This window comes from Panthera leo, chromosome D3 (assembly GCF_018350215.1).
Source record: "Panthera leo isolate Ple1 chromosome D3, P.leo_Ple1_pat1.1, whole genome shotgun sequence".
Classification (NCBI taxonomy): Eukaryota; Metazoa; Chordata; class Mammalia; order Carnivora; family Felidae; genus Panthera; species Panthera leo.
This window is the reverse complement of record NC_056690.1, coordinates 69,279,503-69,296,613: the sequence shown is the minus strand read 5'-3', so window position 1 is coordinate 69,296,613 and position 17,111 is coordinate 69,279,503. Positions and strand designations below refer to the sequence as shown.

Below are 17,111 nucleotides of genomic sequence, written 5' to 3'. Positions count from 1 at the left end.
CCTCTGATCAGTCCTGTCTCCTTTCCACGATACTGAATCCATGAGCACTACTTAATCTCTATCTCAGACTCTGCTTTCTGGGAAGCCCAATCTGGGCCATCTACCTCATCTATTCAGGAGTTTCCAGAAAGTGGCAAATGTAAAGCATGCAGTCACAACACCCAGTATAAGAGATGTCAATCGGGGTGGCTCCGTCGGTCAGGCGTCTGACTTCAGCTCAGGTCATGATCTCGCAGTTCATGGGTTCGAGCCCCATGTCCGGGTCTCTGCTGACAGCTCAGAGCCTGGAGCCTGCTTCAGATTCTGTGTCTCCCTCTCTCTCTACCCACCTCCGCCCCCAGTTGTGCTCTCTCTCTCTCTCTCTCTCTCTCTCCCCTCTCTCTCTCTCTCTCTCAAAAACAAACAAACAAAGATAAACAGAAAGCAAGATGCAGAAGATTGTATACAGTATACTATCCTGGGAGTGTTTGTAATTCATAGAATTTTTCTGGAAGGATATAATACTGATATTGGTAGAAGCCTTGGAAATAGGGAACTGGAAGTTATTGGAGAGAGAAGGTATATCAGTGTGCTTGGGCTTTCATAATAAAGTGCCACAGATTAGCAGGTTTAAACAGAAATTTATTTTCTTAAAATTCTAGAGGCTAGAAGTCCAAGATCAAGGTGTCCAGGTTCTTCTGAAGCCTCGTACTGATCATCCATATAAACTCATTTTACTTTAATTACCTCTTCAATTCAATGCAGTCCCTATCAAAATCCCAGCAGACTTTTTGTAGAAATTAACAAGCTGATCCTAAAATTTATACGGAAACATAGAGGACCCAGGAGAGCAGAAACAACTTCAAAAAGAATAAAGTTGGAAAACATATGCTAGCTGATTTCAAATTTGGCTGTAAAGTTACATGACAGTGACATGTTGCTACAAAGATAATCAAATAGATCGATGGACCAGAAGTGAAAGTCCAGAAATAAATCCTCCCCTTTCTGGTCAATTGATTTTCAATAAAAGTGCCACAGCAGTTCAATAAAGAAAAGACCATGGTCTCAGCAAATGGTGCTAGAAAAAATGGAATATCCACATGCAAAAAGATTGATTTGGACCTTATGTCAAGTGAAACTGAGTTACCAAAATTAATTCAACCCAAATGTAAGAACTAAAACTTTTTTGTTTCAGTTTAGTCTAGGTTAGGTTAGTTTAGTTTAGTTTAGAAAACATGGGAAAGAAATAATTACCTTGGGATAGGCAAAGATTTCTTAGGTATATATAATACCAGAATCACAATTTATTTTTTTTTTAATCAATACATTGAACTTCATCAAAATTTAAAACTTTTGTGGGGCACCTGGGTGGCTCAATCAGTTGAGTGTCCCACTCGTGATTTCAGCTCGAGTCATAATCCCAGAGGCGTGGGATAGAGACCCACACCGGGCTCCATGCTGAGCAGGGAGCCTGCTCAGGATTCTTTCTCTCCCTTTGCCCCTCCCCCCCTACCTCTCTAAAATAAACAATTTTTTTTTAAAAAGGGAGAAAAAAATGTTAACTTTTTCACTTTGTTAGACATTATTAAGAAAATAAAAAGACAAGTCAGAGTCAGGGAGGACATATTTGCAAAGCTTATAAAACACTTGTATCCAGCATGAATAAATAACTCTTACAACTCGTAAGAAGACAAATAATCCATTTTTAAATGGCCAAAAGAGTTGAACACATACTTCAGAAAGCTGAAGGTCAAATAAGCATGTGAAAAGATGCTCAACGTCATTAGACTTTAGGGAAATGCAGTCAAAAACCACAATGATATGCCACTACATAGCCATTACAATGACAATAATTAAAAAGACAGACAATACCAAGTTTTGGCAAGGGCAGACAGAAGCTGGAACCCTCATACATTGCTGGTGGGAATATCAAAAGATACAGGTGCGTTAGAAAACAGTTTGGGGGTTTCTTAAAAAGTTCAACATAAACTTAACATGTAACCAAGCAATTTCACTCCTAGGTATCTGCCTGAAAATAAATGAAAACACGTGTCCACACGAAAATTTGCACTCAGATGTTCACAACCGGTGTGTGCATCAGAGCCAAACACCTGAAACAACACAAATGTCCGTCGGTGGCTGAACTGATAAATTGTGATATAGCTGTATAACGGAATTCTATTCAATAACAAAAAAGAATGACTGACTGAGACACGCAACTTAGACTGAGACAGTCTAAGTGAATTTCAAAAGCATTGCGCTAAACAAAAGAAGCCAGACACAAAACACTGCATACTACATGATTCCATTTACGTGATATTCTGGAAGAGGCAAAACTATAGTGACAGAAAGCAGATCAATAGCTGTTGGGTCCCATGGGTGGGAGAAAGGGATTAGCTACGAAGAGGTAGGATGGAACTTTGGGGAAGATGGAAACGTTCTACATCATGATCATGGTGGTGCCTATATGACTGTATTTATCTGTCAAAACAATAAATTCTATGCCAAAAAACTGGGGGAATTTTATTATACATCAAGTATACCTTAATAAAGCTGATTTGTAAAAATCCAAATCAGTCACCTTTGGCAAACCTTTGAGGAAACCAGCTCATTTTTCTGAAAGTCCATAAATAAATGGGAAGATTAAGTTTTATCCTGCCTTTTCTATATGAACTATATTTCAAGATAATCAAATAATTGAAAGAGGGAAAATTCTTTTTTACACAAGTCCAGCTAAAAAACACTGATAGAATTAGGGAGAAAAAAAATCACCATTTTTAACTCCAGCTGAAATAATGGATATAGGTAAATAATTTCAACAGCTGCTAAAGCCATTAGGTGAAAAGCTGATGTCGAACTTTATAAAGAAGGGATAAGACCTACAACTCCTGAACTCACTTACCCATCTTAACATCAGTACAAATGAGACAATCAGATGACATTACGTGCATTCTGATAGGATGCAAGGGGAAATACCACCTACACAATATCACCTATGAAGTTTTCTTGCCCCTGGTATTGAAGTGAATCTAATCAAGCTTCAAGATATAATTCCAAGAAACTTGAATGATAAGGGTACTTTAGGTTTCAAGTATTTGACCCCCAGACCTGCTGCGAAATATGTCCGGAAAGCTGTTTGATACTTGGGGCTAGTTAAGGCAAGAGATGTGGAATGGAAACCTTAGTTTGGGTGTTCTCAGCCTCTGCTGGAAGCCATGTGAGGGATGGGAACTACTGAGGAAAGACTGTGGAATCCATCATCTGGCAATGGAAGTGGACTCCAGGAGAGGGACCTAGGACTGAGGTCTCTGGAATTGAGGTCAAGAAACCAAGAGTGCTTAGAGCATTGTCCAGAGTTCTTTCACTTAGAGTTCAAATTTGCCCGGAGTGACAGTGCTTTGAAATAGAAGACCCAGTCAGAGGAAGACAGATATATATTTTCATTCATAGGTGGAACTTGAGAAACATAGCAGAAGACCATGGGGGAAGGGAAGGGGGAAAAATAGTTACAAACAGAGAGGGAGATCATAAGAGACTCTTAAATACAGAGAACAATCTGAGGGTTGATGAGCTGCTGGGGGAGAGGGGAAAATGGGTGATGGACATTGAGGAGGACACTTGCTGGGATGAGTACTGGTTATTGTATGTAAGCGATGAACCACGGGAATCTACCCCCAAAACCAAGAGCACGCTGTACACACTTTTGTTAACCAATTTGACAATAAATTATATTAAAAAGAAAAACAAAACAAAAAAAGAAATAGAAGACCCAAAGTGCTAACACCACCAATGGCCGAGAGGGAATAACCAGATAGATGACTTGGGTGAGGAAGAAAGGGAAGATAGTGCCCAAGGGTTTTTCTGCACCGGAAGACCTAGAAGTGGCACTCTTCAGTAGAACTGATTGGGTGGTATTCCCCTCCAGAGAATTCTCTGATTACCGTAATTACGTCCCATCCTTTACATCTTCTTAATTGTCCATTTACCTACCACTTTTAGGGGTACGTGATCACATAACCAAATCTAACAAATGTTGATGAATAAATGTCTCATCTATACCTAATGATATGTGATCCTGTGCTAGAATTACAGACCTGTTCTTGATTGATATTTAAAATCCATAACTTTATTTCTGGATATCAAAAAAGGAGAATTTTGAGACACTCCCTAAGAAGGCAATTCGTCTCCAGATCTTTTCAAATATATCCCACATTCCCTTTCTCTTAGCGCTCCGCCTATCTTCAAATCACGCTCTTCAGGCTGGAGATCTCGCGAGAGGTCGAGTGCGCATGAATTCTCCCAGGAGCCACCGCTCTTCCTCTTCCCGTAAGCGGCCTGAGGTGAGTGACTGTTTGCTATCTCTCTCCGAGAGCTGAATCCTCCAGTTATCGCCGCCATCCGGGCCTCGGTGGCGCTGATGGCTATGCCCGCGGGAGGAAGCCTCCCGCGGCTACTGATTCTTCGCTGAAGGCGATGTCCCTCTGTGCAGGGGGACGTGTCGGAGCAGAAGGCCGCGATGGGCGGGAATGGGGGGTGGAACGGGTACCGGCGGCCTGTCGTCAGTGCCGTTTCCGACTCCCGAGGGCCAGTGTGTTGCGGTGAGTGCTGGCCGCGACGCGGCGCGTGTGTGGCTGCAACGAGAGAGTTTGGGGGAGTAAAAGTGAAGTTGGGTTGAGGCGTCACTTATGCATTTGAACGAGTGTTTCAAGTTCGATGGCGCTTAACCTAATAGCCCAAAAGCACCTGGGAAGATGGCATCACCTTCTGTGGGGAGGGAGCGTGCAGAGGGTTGTAGACGAGCATTCTGCGGTGCCATTGCGTGGAGTCCTTACACTCCTGAGGGATCCAGAGTGGGGTTGAGACAGGCCACGTTCTCCTTCAGAGGGGAAAAGGGCTCATGAGGTCCGAGTCCCTAGTAGATGCAGCGGGGAAGAAAGCTCTGGAGAAAAGGATGGCTGCGATGATGGCATTTCTTAGGACACCTTTGGATTAACCGTGAAAACAACTACTTTCTGAGCGGCTGTCGGTAGCATTTAATATGTATTTAAACTGCATCGGTGACTGTAAATGTGTGTTGACAGAATTTCCTCCTGATCCCTTCCAGGTGATCTCTGAAAATGGTTCGATATTCACTTGACCCGGAAAACCCGACAAAATGTAAGTGAACCGGAAGAGATCGAAATTCCTTATCTTGGGGTAAGAGGAATCCTAAGATAACCCAAAATTAACCAAAACTTTTATTTTTCAGCATGCAAATCAAGAGGTTCAAATCTTCGTGTTCACTTTAAGGTATGTGAATCCTCATATATGTTCTGAAAGGGTTGTGCCACATTGTTCCAGTGTTTTGTTTCCTTTCGTTTCGTTTTGTTTTGACCATTCTAAAAAGGTGGCTGCAGTGATGCGTTTCTTAGGACACCTTTGGATTTACCATGAAAACTAATCAGTTCTGAGCAGTCACCTTTGAGACATCGAGTCTCTAATGATCAATCATATAATGAGCACTTTGATTTGTGGAATTGCGTGAGATGACCAGAGAACTGTTGGAGAACTTGGTGTAGAGATCAAGATAACAAGACCCTTAACATGATGGAGTTAAAGCATTATAGTTAGGGGGCACCTGGGTGGCTCAGTCAGTGAACATCCGACTTTGGGTCATGTCATGATCTCTCAGTTCCCAGGTTCAAGCCTCAGGTCGGGCTTCGTGCTGACCGCTCAGAGCCTGGAGGCTGCTTCAGATTCTGTGTCTTCCCTCTGCCCCTCCCATCTCATGTTCTTTTCTCTCAAAAATAAACATTTAAAATTTTTAAAAAATAAAACCTGTTACACTTAATAGAGGTTTGGGGTTTATTTTTCCCTAACTTCCAAGTCTCCCTGGCTTTTAATCACAGACAGTTGTTCTTCTCATATTCCCTCCCCTTTAAAGAACGGGAAATCTTTTGTCGATGTATGTTGACATTTTAAAAAACAATTTCGTGTTTACTTCAAAAATTGTTACTCTTTCACATCGTTAAGTCACAGTTTATACTGTTTATACTTAGAACACACGGGAAACTGCCCAGGCCATCAAGGGTATGCATATCCGAAAAGCCACCAAGTATCTGAAAGATGTCACTTTGCAGAAGCAATGTGTGCCATTCCGACGCTACAATGGTGGAGTTGGTAGGTGTGCCCAGGTGAGAACTCACAGTGGCTGTCTGAAATGACTTTGTAATGGAGAAGGATCGGGTGGGGTTAGGATCTGCCTGGAATCAGGTTCTTTCTGGTTGCTGGGATGACCATCTTAGGACACCTTTGGATTAACCGTGAAAAAAAAACTGTTCTGAGCAACCTTGGTGTTGGATTAAAAATCATATTGGTTGTACCACTGATTAAAATGAGGGCAAATGACTAACCTGTTCCTTGGATTCCTTTCAGGCCAAACAGTGGGGCTGGACACAGGGTCGGTGGCCCAAAAAGAGTGCCGAATTTTTACTGCACATGCTTAAAAATGCAGAGAGTAATGCTGAACTTAAGGTACCTAAACCATTGACTTTTATTTATTTATTTAGAGAGCCAGAGAGTGCACATGCGGGGGAGAGGCAGAGAGGGGGACAGAGGATCTGAAGTGGGCTCTGCTGACAGCAGAGAGCCCGATGTGGGGTGAACTCCAACAAACTGCGAGATCGTGACCTGATCCAAAGTTGGACACTCAACTGAGCCACCCAGGCACCCCAACATCTTTATTCATATGCATATAACTTGGATGGTTATTCAATTATTGTCGCAATTGTCCAGATTTGTTTCTTTGACTGTCTTGTTTTCTCAGTAACTGAAATTTCCCATTAGTTTTTTTAAATATCTACCTCCCAATTTCCAGAAGACCAAAATTTTGTGTGTGAAGATCTTCAGAAGCATGATCCACTCCCCTTCATGACTTTTAGGGAGGCCCCTCCTTAGAAGCTGCATATAGCACTGAGTTTTTGTTTTTTGTTTTTTTTTTTAATGTTTATTTATTTTTGAGACAGAGCATGAGTGGGGGAGGGTCAGAGAGAGAGAGGGAGACACAGAATCTGAAACAGGCTCCAGGCTCTGCACTGTCAGCACAGAGCCCGACGCAGGGCTCAAACTCACGGACCGTGAGATCATGACCTGAGCCGAAGTCGGACGCTTAACCGACTGAGCCACCCAGGCGCGCCCTGCACTGAGTTTTAATAGTTATTTAGATTTAAGGAAGGACCCTTAGAATAAAGGTGAAAGCAAAAAAATGTTTGACAGACTATTTGAAGTCTTAAGGTTTGCCTTGCAAAGATGGGGACTTGATTTTCCAGTGATAAGGTTTGTGGTGTTGAGCTAAAGATGTCAATTTGATTTTGTTCGTCTCTTCCCAGGGTTTAGATGTAGATTCTCTGGTCATTGAGCACATCCAGGTGAACAAAGCCCCCAAAATGCGGCGTAGAACTTACAGGGCTCATGGTCGGATTAACCCATACATGAGCTCTCCCTGCCACATTGAGATGATCCTTACTGAAAAAGAGCAGATTGTTCCTAAACCAGAAGAGGAGGTTGCACAGAAGAAAAAGGTAAATTACTTACTGTTACTTAGTCGTTGATCGGTTTTGCATATGATACTGGCTTTTTGTATATACGTATATCAGCACTGTATAATTATCTGCTGATGGCCCCACCTGAATTTTTATATAGCAACTTAAAATGCAACGTGTGCAAAAAAAGGTCCCCTCCGTCCTTCCCAAACTAATAAGCTTGTTTGCAGTAAATGATCCCATTCAGTTCTTTAAGCCGGGAACCTGGGAGTGATTCTAGATCCCCCCCCCCCCCCCCTTCAGCCTAACTAACTTCTGTCGGTTTAATTGCTTAAATACTGTCTTCTGTTCTTGTTGCCACTTAATCACATGGTCTCCCTGTCTCCAGTCTTCAGCACAAACTCCCCTGCTTACTTTATTTTCTCCTGTCACTCTCCCCGTGCCATTTCTCTATGCCAGAGGAATTCCCTTTACCTCTTCCTTTTAAGATGTAGTGCAGACTTCTCCAGGAAACTTGTAACAGCCTTTTTTTTTTTTTTTCTTTCCCCAGATATCCCAGAAGAAACTGAAGAAACAAAAACTTATGGCCCGGGAGTAAATTCTGCATGAAATACATGCAAATAAAAGTAAAAACAGAATGCTGGTTGTCTTTATTATTAAACGTATTACAAGTATCCTCACAAAATGGATCAAATGGGTTTTCTTCTGATTAGAATTAGAAACTGATTATTCTGTTAGCCCTGTGCCACTAATGTTGATTTGGAGACATGCTGTTTTGAATTTCTTGGTGCTACCTTGCATAAAATGGGATCTGAGTATGGGGATATTTCTGAATTTTTTTCCAACCACTTTTATTGAGACTTAACACATATTCACCCAAACACAATTCAGTTGATGGCTTTTATTATATTGCTACACATCTGTCACCGGGCAAATCTTTGGACATTTTCATTATGCCAAGAGGAACCTTACCTAACCCAATCCAGCCTTGAGCAACTACTAACGTGGATGTATAGATTTGCCTCTTTTGGACATTTCATACGAATGAGTGGACAGTATGTGGTCTTTTGTCACTGGCTTTAATTTTACATAGTATTTTGTTTGTGATAAAGCAAGTCTCTATTTTCTGACAAATATGTATGCATGGTATAAACTAATAACGTTTGGACCCCTTTTTTAAGCTATTGTGGGTAGTGCAGCTGAAACTACAAGTTTGTGTGGGCGTGTCCTCATTTCTCTTGGGTCTGTACCAGGAGTGGATTTCCTGGATTTTGCCTGTCGTGCTGTTTACAGTCCTAACTGCAGTCTGTGAGGGTCCAATAAGCACTTAAAGCAACTTCGTGTTAATTCCCTGCCTGAATCTCCGACCCTTTTAACTAGCACAGTGAAGTTTAGCCACAACAGCGTTCGGTAACAGCCTGGTCCTCACGCAAGTGGGGTGACTTTCTCTATGGCGGTGAACCACCGGCACCCGCCGTATCCGGATCAACGTTTTGGATTTTGTCCGAGTGTCCGGGACAGCTGACCCCACTCCCTTGAGCGCAGGGTTTGCGCTTAAAGTGCCGGCGCCGGAAGTCAGGGCGCGCGTCCGCCTGGGCGTCACCGCTACGTCCTGCGCGTCCTCAGCCTGACGCAGGCGCGCCTTTGTCGGCCCCTTTTGCGGTGCCCATTGGCTCGGCGGCAGCACGTCCCTCCCTCCGGAAGTGCGGACATTTCCACTTGGACCCGGTGGACGCGGGTGAGCGGTGCCCGGTGGCCGGGGCTTTCGGCTGCGGGTTCGGGGCGGGGGTGCGCGCGGGGGCTTCCTGGTGCCGTCTGACCGCTTCGCAGGCTCCAGCCTGGGTGGTGCTGAGCGAGCCCCACCCGCCTGCAGTTGGCCTGCGCCGGGCACCCCGCGGCCCGCCTGCGCTCTCCCGGGATACCCCGCTTCGCCCTCCAGACGCGCGCCCCTGCCTCCTGCCCTCCCCTCGCCGTTACCTCCTCCGTCCGCGGCCGCCCGCCTCCCGGCCCGCCTCTCCCTTTCCATATGTCCGTTTATCCTCTTCCTTGGCCTGCACTGTCGGCTTCACTTCGCTCTCTTGTCTTCACCACCGTTCGCTCGTATCTTGTCCTGTCCTTTGTCGTTATCTTTGAATCAGCCCGTCCCGTAGAACGATGTGCCAAACTGGGTTACCTGAAGGGAGGTGGCGTTCCGACACGGTACCTGCCAGATTTCTAACAGAGCCTCAGCCTTTTCCTCTGTAGTCCGTTGTCTTGGACTAAGCCGAATGAAAGCGAATTCCTCTCCTCCGACAGTTTAAATGCGTTTTGCCCGCTTTGCTGTAATATCCGAGAACTGGCTTCATGAGAGTAGAATGATAATCATCTTATCAGTTTGTCATAGCCAATTACTAGACCTTCCTAAGCCACAGTTTCCACATGTATGAAGTTCCTCAGAGTGTCATAAAGATTGAGAGATAAAATACAGTAGTTTCATTATGAAGAGAGCTAAACAGTTTTATAAAAGCCATGTTTGTGACATAAGCGATTGGTAGTACTTGCTCTTGAGAGTTTCTTTAAGACAATAATTAGGAGTAGGTAAAGATGAATCTGTGATGGGCTGCCGGTCATTAACTGAACCTAGTCCTAGGAGAGTGTCAGTTGTTTCAAAGGGTTTAAGTTGGTCTTGAAGGCTTGGTAGGAGGGGAATAACTTGATCATTGTACTTTTGTTAGGGGAAAAAGTAAGAGTATTGAGGTAGGAAACCAGAATTGGGAATTCTGATCTTAACCAACTCCAGTTACTATTTGCCTTTGGGTGAACTTTGGACAGGTTGCAGCTTTTGGATCTGGGTTTGTTGTTGGGGGGTGGGGGGGGTGGGGGGAGGTTCCGGGGTTTTTTGTGGTAACAACGCTTAGAAGGCACTTAACCCATTCACACACTCTTCTGTCCTTTGTATTCGTTATTAACATATCTAATCCGTCTGCATCCCGTGAGAGAGGCTATTGTCCTAATTTTCCACTGGAAGGAATCAAGATCAGACTCCTTGGATAATTTGCCCAAGGACACCAATTCGAAAGTGGTGAGAACAGGTCTCATATTCTGGCAGCTGCCAACCAGTCTGCTTTGCTTAGTAGGCTGTGGTGTAAGAGTGCAAGACCTAAAAACCACATCCCTTCAGACCAAATTCAGAAGGTCTATGGCCAAAAATAATGATTGCTTGGTAAATGCTGAAAAAGGCTCAGTGCTCGGTTTGGGTTTTTTCGTCAGAAAATATGTTCTTTAAAACTTCGGAGGGGCGCCTGGGTGGCGCAGTCGGTTAAGCGTCCGACTTCAGCTCAGGTCACGATCTCGCGGTCCGTGAGTTCGAGCCCCGCTTCAGGCTCTGGGCTGATGGCTCGGAGCCTGGAGCCTGTTTCCGATTCTGTGTCTCCCTCTCTCTCTGCCCCTCCCCCGTTCATGCTCTGTCTCTCTCTGTCCCAAAAATAAATTTAAAAAAAAAATAAATAAATAAAAAAAATAAAACTTCGGAACAAAATAGTTTGGTAAATTCTTATAATGTTACTTTAATTTGACCAGAGGACTGTCTCAAAGAATGTAGCTATGAATCCTTTATAAATTAGCTGATCATTCCTTGATGTACATTTATGTTAACTTGTTTATAGCTCTTGTAATTCATTTCAAAGCCACATTCAGATTGGGTTGTCTATACTGCTGCTTGCTTGTATTGTGAATAGTTTCAAATCACCTTAGTGTAGTCATTGTGCCGATTCATTTGCCAGCAAGTACTACCTGATTTGCAATATTTTGAAATAAGTTTTTTGGGGGGTTTATTTTGAGAGAGCGAGAGAGTGAGCATGGGTAGGGGAGAGGCAGAGAGGGAGAGAGAGAGAATCCCAAGCAGGCTCCGAGCTGTTAGTGCAGAGCCTGCAAACCCTGAAATCATGACCTGAGCCAAAATCAGGGGACATTTAACCAACTGAGCCACCCAGGTGCCTCCAAAATAGGAAATTTTAGCGTTCTGAACTATTAGTTTTCTGCACTGTTCTGAAGCTTCTTAGTTTTTCATGCCTACTTTAAGGGATTAAAAATTCTTGTAAATTTAAAGTCTTTGGTTCAGTAGTATATTATGGAAGTAGTGTTGGTTTTGAGAAATTTCAAGATTTCTAATTAAGGAAATTCGAGGTATTAATTTTTTTTTTGAAATGGACAATTTACTTATAACGGTAATAATACCGCATAATTTTTTTTTTCTCAGCATGCTTTAATTGCTATTAAAAAGACAAAGGCAGGGGAGCCTAGGTGACTCAGTCAGTTAAGCGTCTGACTTCAGCTCAGGTCATGATCTCACAGTTCGTGAGTTCGAGCCCCGCGTCGGGCTCTGTGCTGACAGCTCAGAGCCTGGAGCCTGCTTCAGATTCTGTGTCTGCGTCTCTCTCTGCTCCTTCCCCGGTCACGTGCACTCGCGCTCTCTCCCTTTTTCAAAAATAAATAAACATTAAAAAGAGAGAGAGAGAGCAAATCTATCAATGGAGAGTTGTTGCCTGGGAAAGTCCAGCTGATTTGCAGCCCAGAGGTCTTCCAAAGTGAGTCCTTAGCAAATTCCATGTTAGAAGATTTGCCCTTAGCCTTGGAGTTTTCGCTGGTCAATATTGTCAGTTTCTGAAGATGATTAGGCCCTGGGAGTTAATTCCCACCAAACTGGAATAGAAGTCATAATTAATGTTCCATGTCTTTGAGCCTACTTTTCTTTGTATGGAAATGGCAAGGGTACTCCATCTCACTGGATTTTTTGAGGATTACATAGTTAATAAATGCAAAGGGCCTAACTGCCTGGTACCCAGCAACTAACTGGTGTCTTTCCTTTATCACATTTCTGGTTGGGAAAAAGTGACTGAAGAGGCCTGGAGATGGGAGCCTCACTATTATTTTTATTATGTCTACACCTGTTACTCCTTTACAGAAAGTAGCGTTTTATTGAATAGACTTGTGCTTTTCGCTAATTAATGATTTAAGTTTTTCCTTTAATGTAGAACTGGTCCTGTCCAGTATCTTAACCTAGGTAAGTTCCTTGAGTCATTCATGTCTGCTAACCTAACTTGTGTTTTCACGTGTGCCAGCACTTCGGGACCCCAGCCTGGGAGGATGGTGTGTATCCCTTGCATCGTCATTCCAGTTCTGCTCTGGATCTACAAGAAGTTCCTGGAGCCGTACATATACCCTCTGCTCTCCCCCTTTGTTAGTCGCATGTGGCCTAGTAAAGCCCTCCGAGAATCCCACGACAAAAACAAAGGCCAAGTAGACTGCAAGGTAGGAACACGAAGATACCTTGAATAAGGGCGGGTGAGGGGGGTGGTACAGTCAAGGTAAAATACGTGGCTTTGAAAAGGCAAGCTCTTGGAACCAGAAGCTTCCTTAATGTGCCCTTTTTTTTTTTTTTAAATGTTTGTTTATTTTTGAGAGAGAGACAGACAGAGCATGAGTAGGGGAGGGGCAAAGAAGGAGACACAGAATCTGAAGCAGGCTCCAGACTCTGTCAGCACAGAGCCCAATGCGGGGCTCAAACCCATGGACCACTAGATCATGACCTGAAGCAGTTGGCCGCTTAACCGACTGAGCCACCCAGGCGCCCCTTCCTTAATGTGTCTTAATTTCTTTGTTTAAAATAAGGGGTTTGGGGTGTTTTTTAAGTAATTAACATTTGGTTTGAACTAAGGTTTTAAACTGGACTTCTGGTCAGTGCATTTACGTCATGATTTTAAGCCATAATAGTAACCAATATTTCTTAGCTGGTAAGAATAATAGTAAATAGCTAATGGATGAGAAGAGATGATATTAAAATATGCCAGTTTCATTGATTGATAACTTGGGTAAGAGATTTAGTTGGAAGGATCATAGAAATTAAAGCAAAAAAAAAAAAAAAAAAACCCACACACTCAAAAAGGGGCACCTGGGTGGCTCAGTTGAGCATCTGACTTTGGCTCAAGTCGTGACCTCACAGTTCGTGAGTTCAAGCCCCGCGTCGGGGTCTGCGCTGACAACTCAAAGCCTGCTTTGGATTCTCCGTCTCCGTCTCTCTCTCTGCCGCCCTTCCCCAAATAAACTAAAAAAGAAAAAAAATTATTTTTTAAAATGAATATTTGGACAACTCTGTGTTTAGCATTGGCGCGTGTTAAGCTCAACTTCAACTGTGTTCTGCACTAATTTAGCTACCCTGCCCATTTGTGGAACCAGGGTTTTTTCATTCTGAAGTTTGTCTGTTTTTAAAGAGAAGATCTCTTAAAATGAGTGTCTTTTTGTCGTACTAATATCTAACCTGGTTTTTTATTTTAGGGTGCAGACATGAATGGGTTACCAACAAAAGGACCAATGGAAATCTCTGATAAAAAGAAAGACTAAAGTGCTTGTCCCAAAGGATCGCATTGTTTAAAAATGGACCTGATAATATGAAGCACCTTGCTTGTAATTGTCTCTGACCTTTTTCTCTGAGACCAGGATTCCGGATAGATAGCTTAGCTGCTTACCTGATACTAATCAGGAAATACGTGATATTTGTATTTAAGATGTGTTTAGTTAGTTATATTTAATGATCTCACTCCTGAGTTCCTTTTTCATTAAAGTAGCTTTAATTTCTCTTATTACAGTTATGAAGAAATAAAAGGGTTGTGCCTGTAGACACTGCTACTAAATCAGTACTCATAAATCCTTGGGCCTCTAGCTTTTGTTCAGACTCTTTGAATTTGAACAGAGCACGATGTTACTGTGAAACAGTGCAGTGAGACTGTGCAGTGAAAGGAAAGAGTGTTTGGAGGGATGATGAGGACTTGAAACTTAAAGATATAATTACTGTCTAATACAACGGAGAAGCTTACTCAGGAGGGTAGCAATTACTGCTTATGGCTCTGAGAAAATAGAAGAGACAGGGAAATTGGGGAGACGCCTTTGAGAAATGGAATACCTTTTACAGAAATGTCTAATATACACTAATTCTAATCCTTGTTGCATTCCTTCTATTCTTACGAAGTATATTAAATATTCTGTTTAGCGTGTGGTGTCTTTTTTTTCTTTTAACGTTTAAATATTTAGTGGGTTGGCCGGTTAGCTCAGCTGGTTAGAGCGTGGTACTGGTAAAGTTTAAATATTTAAAAGGCCCATTTTGTACCCCATCAAAAAGCAGAATTACAGTGCGATGGCATCTGTATAGTTGTGAAACAACAATCTTTTTTTTTTTTTTAAGAGTAGATTGTATCCATTACTGTTGCATAATAAGACACTCCAAAATTGAGTGGTTTTTAACAGGGGACTGGGCAGAGTCCTTTGCTGGTCTGGGTCCCCACATCGTCTTTCTTCCCGGGGCTTCTTCACATTAGTGTCGGGATGTATAAATAGTCAAAGACGATGACCATATCTTTGTATTGGATGTGTGCGTTCCCTATGAGTTTAGAAGGAGAAGTTAGAAGGGACTCCTGCCCTCGAAGTCCTCGGTCCTCACCGAGGCTCTGTTAAGCTGTGTGTCGTGTCAGGTCATTGATCCACCCTGGACTTCATCTGATGCAAGGCAGTAGCTTTCAGTTTTTCTCTTCCACCCCACCTGAAGGATAAGAGAAATCCCCTTTAGCGACTGTGTTCAGCTGATTAGGTTTTTTGCACAGGACCCCCCAATGAGGGTTTTTTTTTTAAGGTATAAAAACTATTATAAAAATAGATGTAGGGGTGCTTGGCTGGCTCAGTCAGTGGAGTGTGCATCTCTTGATCTTGGGGTTGTGGGTTTAAGCCCCTGCGTTAGGTGTGGAGATTACTTAAAATATTAAAAACAAAACAGCAAATGTTTGTAGTAGGAGAGTTCAAGAGCAAGTTAAATGAGAAGTTAATGTTCTTTCTCTGCCTTTATTCCAGCTCCACAGACGTAACCACTGTTAGTTTTTTGTGTAGCTTTCTAGCAACTTACCTGATTTTTTTGTTTTGTTTAAAAAAACTTTTTTAATGTTTATTTTAGAGAAAGAGGGAGAGACAGCGTGAGACACAAAATCTGAAGCAGGCTCCAGGCTCTGAGCTGTCAGTATAGAGCCTGAATGGGGCTCAAACTCACAAACCGTGAGATGGTGACCTGAGCCGAACTCAGGTGCTTAACCGACTGAGCCTCCCAGGCACCCCTTGTTTTCTTTAATGTTTTATTTTACTTCTGAGAGAGTGCTCACGTGAGCAGGGGAGGGGCAGAGAGAGGGAGACAGAGGATCCCAAGCAGGCAGAGAGCCCGATGCGGGGCTCAAACTCCGGAACCACGAGATGAAGACCTGAGCCAAAGTCGGACCCTCAACTGACGGAGCCACCCAGGCACCCCCTTAATTTGTTTTTATTAAAGACATCACTTTTTAAAAATCATAATATTGCAAGGCGTATAATGTCCCTACTCCCTTCGTCCCCAAAGGCATTACTCATTTAGGTATTGTTGATCTTCTGCTTATCGCCATGTTAATAAATAACATACATGCTGCTGTCTTTGGAGCTATTAACTCTTACTTTCTACCATGGTTGAGCTCAAGCTATCTTACACTGCAAGTCCCAGTGCTTCTCCCGCACATCCTCCTAATTTTTCTTCTGAATTTGGGTTGTCACTAGTATTTATAGCATCCTGAGTGCGCCAGATGTCTTCCATTTGTCCCTCCAAATCTGCTGCCTTTGCCCTACTCTGCTGCCCAAGAAACGGTATGAACTACATCAACAGACTTCTGGCCTCTAAGATTCTGCTGGGTTTAGCCAGTGGAGATCTATAGCAGGGGGAAGGGGAAGGAAGGAAGGAAGGAGGGCGGTCCGGGTATTTATTCCCTTGGCTGCCTCCCTTGAGGGCCTCTTTAGGTCAATTCTGTCCCTCAACCAAAAGTCCCTGTGCCTCAAATTGGCCAACGGCACGTTTTCAGTTTCCATTAACTTCTCCCTCACCTTGTCCTTTGGGGCTGATAGGGGTGATAGCATCTCTTAACTACGGGCTGTGGGTCACTGCATTATCTCGAGTGCCTTCTGCTTTCTGGGACACTAACAATGAGCAGGCAGGAACCACCACTGGGTAGCGTGTGCTGCAGTCGTCCCCCCCCCCCCCCCCCCCCCCCGCCTTCAGTGTTTGACTCACATCATCACAAGGGCAAGTACGGGACAGTAAGATACTTTGAGGGGCGCCTGGGTGGCTCAGTTGGTTAAGCGTCCGACTCTCGGTTTCAGCTCAGGTCATGATCTCATGGTTGGTGAGTTCAAGTCCCATGTCAGGCTCTGTGCTGACAGCTCAGAGCCTGGAGCCTGCTTTGGATTCTGTGTCTCCCTCTCTCTGCCCCACCCCAGCTCACGCTCTGACTCTCTCTCTCTCTCTCTCTCTCTGGCAAAAATAAATATTAAAAGGATTTTTTTTTAATAAGATATTTTGAGAAATCACATTCACAACTTGTCACAGTATAATTGTTCTGTTTCATTATTAATGTCTAATTTATAAATTAAACTTTGTCATAGATATGTATGTGTAGGAAAAAATAGTATATGTGGGGTTCGGTGCTATCCACTGTTGCAGGCATCCACTGTGGGTCTTGGGGCGTATCCCCCACAGATGAGAAGGAACTACGATAGCGTGATGTGTTTCCTTTCACA

General features: G+C 43.4%; 2 protein-coding genes and 3 non-coding genes across 6 annotated transcripts; all 5 read left to right on the top strand.

The window, feature by feature from the left end:
• The first annotated feature begins 4,304 nt into the window (after window positions 1–4,304).
• On the top strand, window positions 4,305–8,137 carry RPL17 (ribosomal protein L17). The gene is made up of 7 exons (XM_042911000.1): window positions 4,305–4,319; window positions 5,084–5,136; window positions 5,228–5,268; window positions 6,018–6,152; window positions 6,394–6,492; window positions 7,347–7,538; window positions 8,050–8,137. Exons 2-7 carry the CDS (start codon window positions 5,097–5,099, stop codon window positions 8,095–8,097), a joined length of 555 nt encoding a protein of 184 aa, XP_042766934.1. The 5' UTR covers window positions 4,305–4,319; window positions 5,084–5,096; the 3' UTR covers window positions 8,098–8,137.
• LOC122204303 lies at window positions 4,935–5,000 on the top strand. The gene has a single exon (XR_006195601.1). It is a non-coding gene; the product is annotated as a small nucleolar RNA SNORD58 (small nucleolar RNA).
• Window positions 5,370–5,434, top strand: LOC122204302. The gene has a single exon (XR_006195600.1). It is a non-coding gene; the product is annotated as a small nucleolar RNA SNORD58 (small nucleolar RNA).
• Window positions 6,243–6,307, top strand: LOC122204301. The gene has a single exon (XR_006195599.1). It is a non-coding gene; the product is annotated as a small nucleolar RNA SNORD58 (small nucleolar RNA).
• A 997-nt stretch (window positions 8,138–9,134) lies between the features above and the next one.
• CD3H18orf32 (chromosome D3 C18orf32 homolog) lies at window positions 9,135–14,523 on the top strand. Of its 2 annotated transcripts, none has more exons than XM_042911001.1 (3): window positions 9,135–9,237; window positions 12,599–12,788; window positions 13,812–14,523. In XM_042911001.1, the coding sequence occupies exons 2-3, from the start codon at window positions 12,624–12,626 to the stop codon at window positions 13,875–13,877; spliced, it is 231 nt and encodes a 76-aa protein (XP_042766935.1). In that variant the 5' UTR covers window positions 9,135–9,237; window positions 12,599–12,623; the 3' UTR covers window positions 13,878–14,523. The 2 variants fall into 2 exon arrangements, with proteins under 2 accessions (XP_042766935.1, XP_042766936.1); XM_042911002.1 differs by lacking the exon at window positions 9,135–9,237 and adding an exon at window positions 10,435–10,560.
• Window positions 14,524–17,111: the final 2,588 nt, after the last annotated feature.

What these genes read in the sequence shown, in the direction of transcription:
- RPL17 (XM_042911000.1), top strand. Translation starts at nt 5,097, where the DNA reads ATGGTTCGATATTCACTTGACCCGGAAAACCCGACAAAAT. An exon ending in GAGTTGGTAGGTGTGCCCAG is followed by an intron (nt 6,153 to 6,393) that starts GTGAGAACTCAC and finishes GATTCCTTTCAG; the next exon opens with GCCAAACAGTGGGGCTGGAC. An exon ending in AGAGTAATGCTGAACTTAAG is followed by an intron (nt 6,493 to 7,346) that starts GTACCTAAACCA and finishes GTCTCTTCCCAG; the next exon opens with GGTTTAGATGTAGATTCTCT.
- CD3H18orf32 (XM_042911001.1), top strand. Translation starts at nt 12,624, where the DNA reads ATGGTGTGTATCCCTTGCATCGTCATTCCAGTTCTGCTCTGGATCTAC. An exon ending in AAGGCCAAGTAGACTGCAAG is followed by an intron (nt 12,789 to 13,811) that starts GTAGGAACACGA and finishes TTTTTATTTTAG; the next exon opens with GGTGCAGACATGAATGGGTT.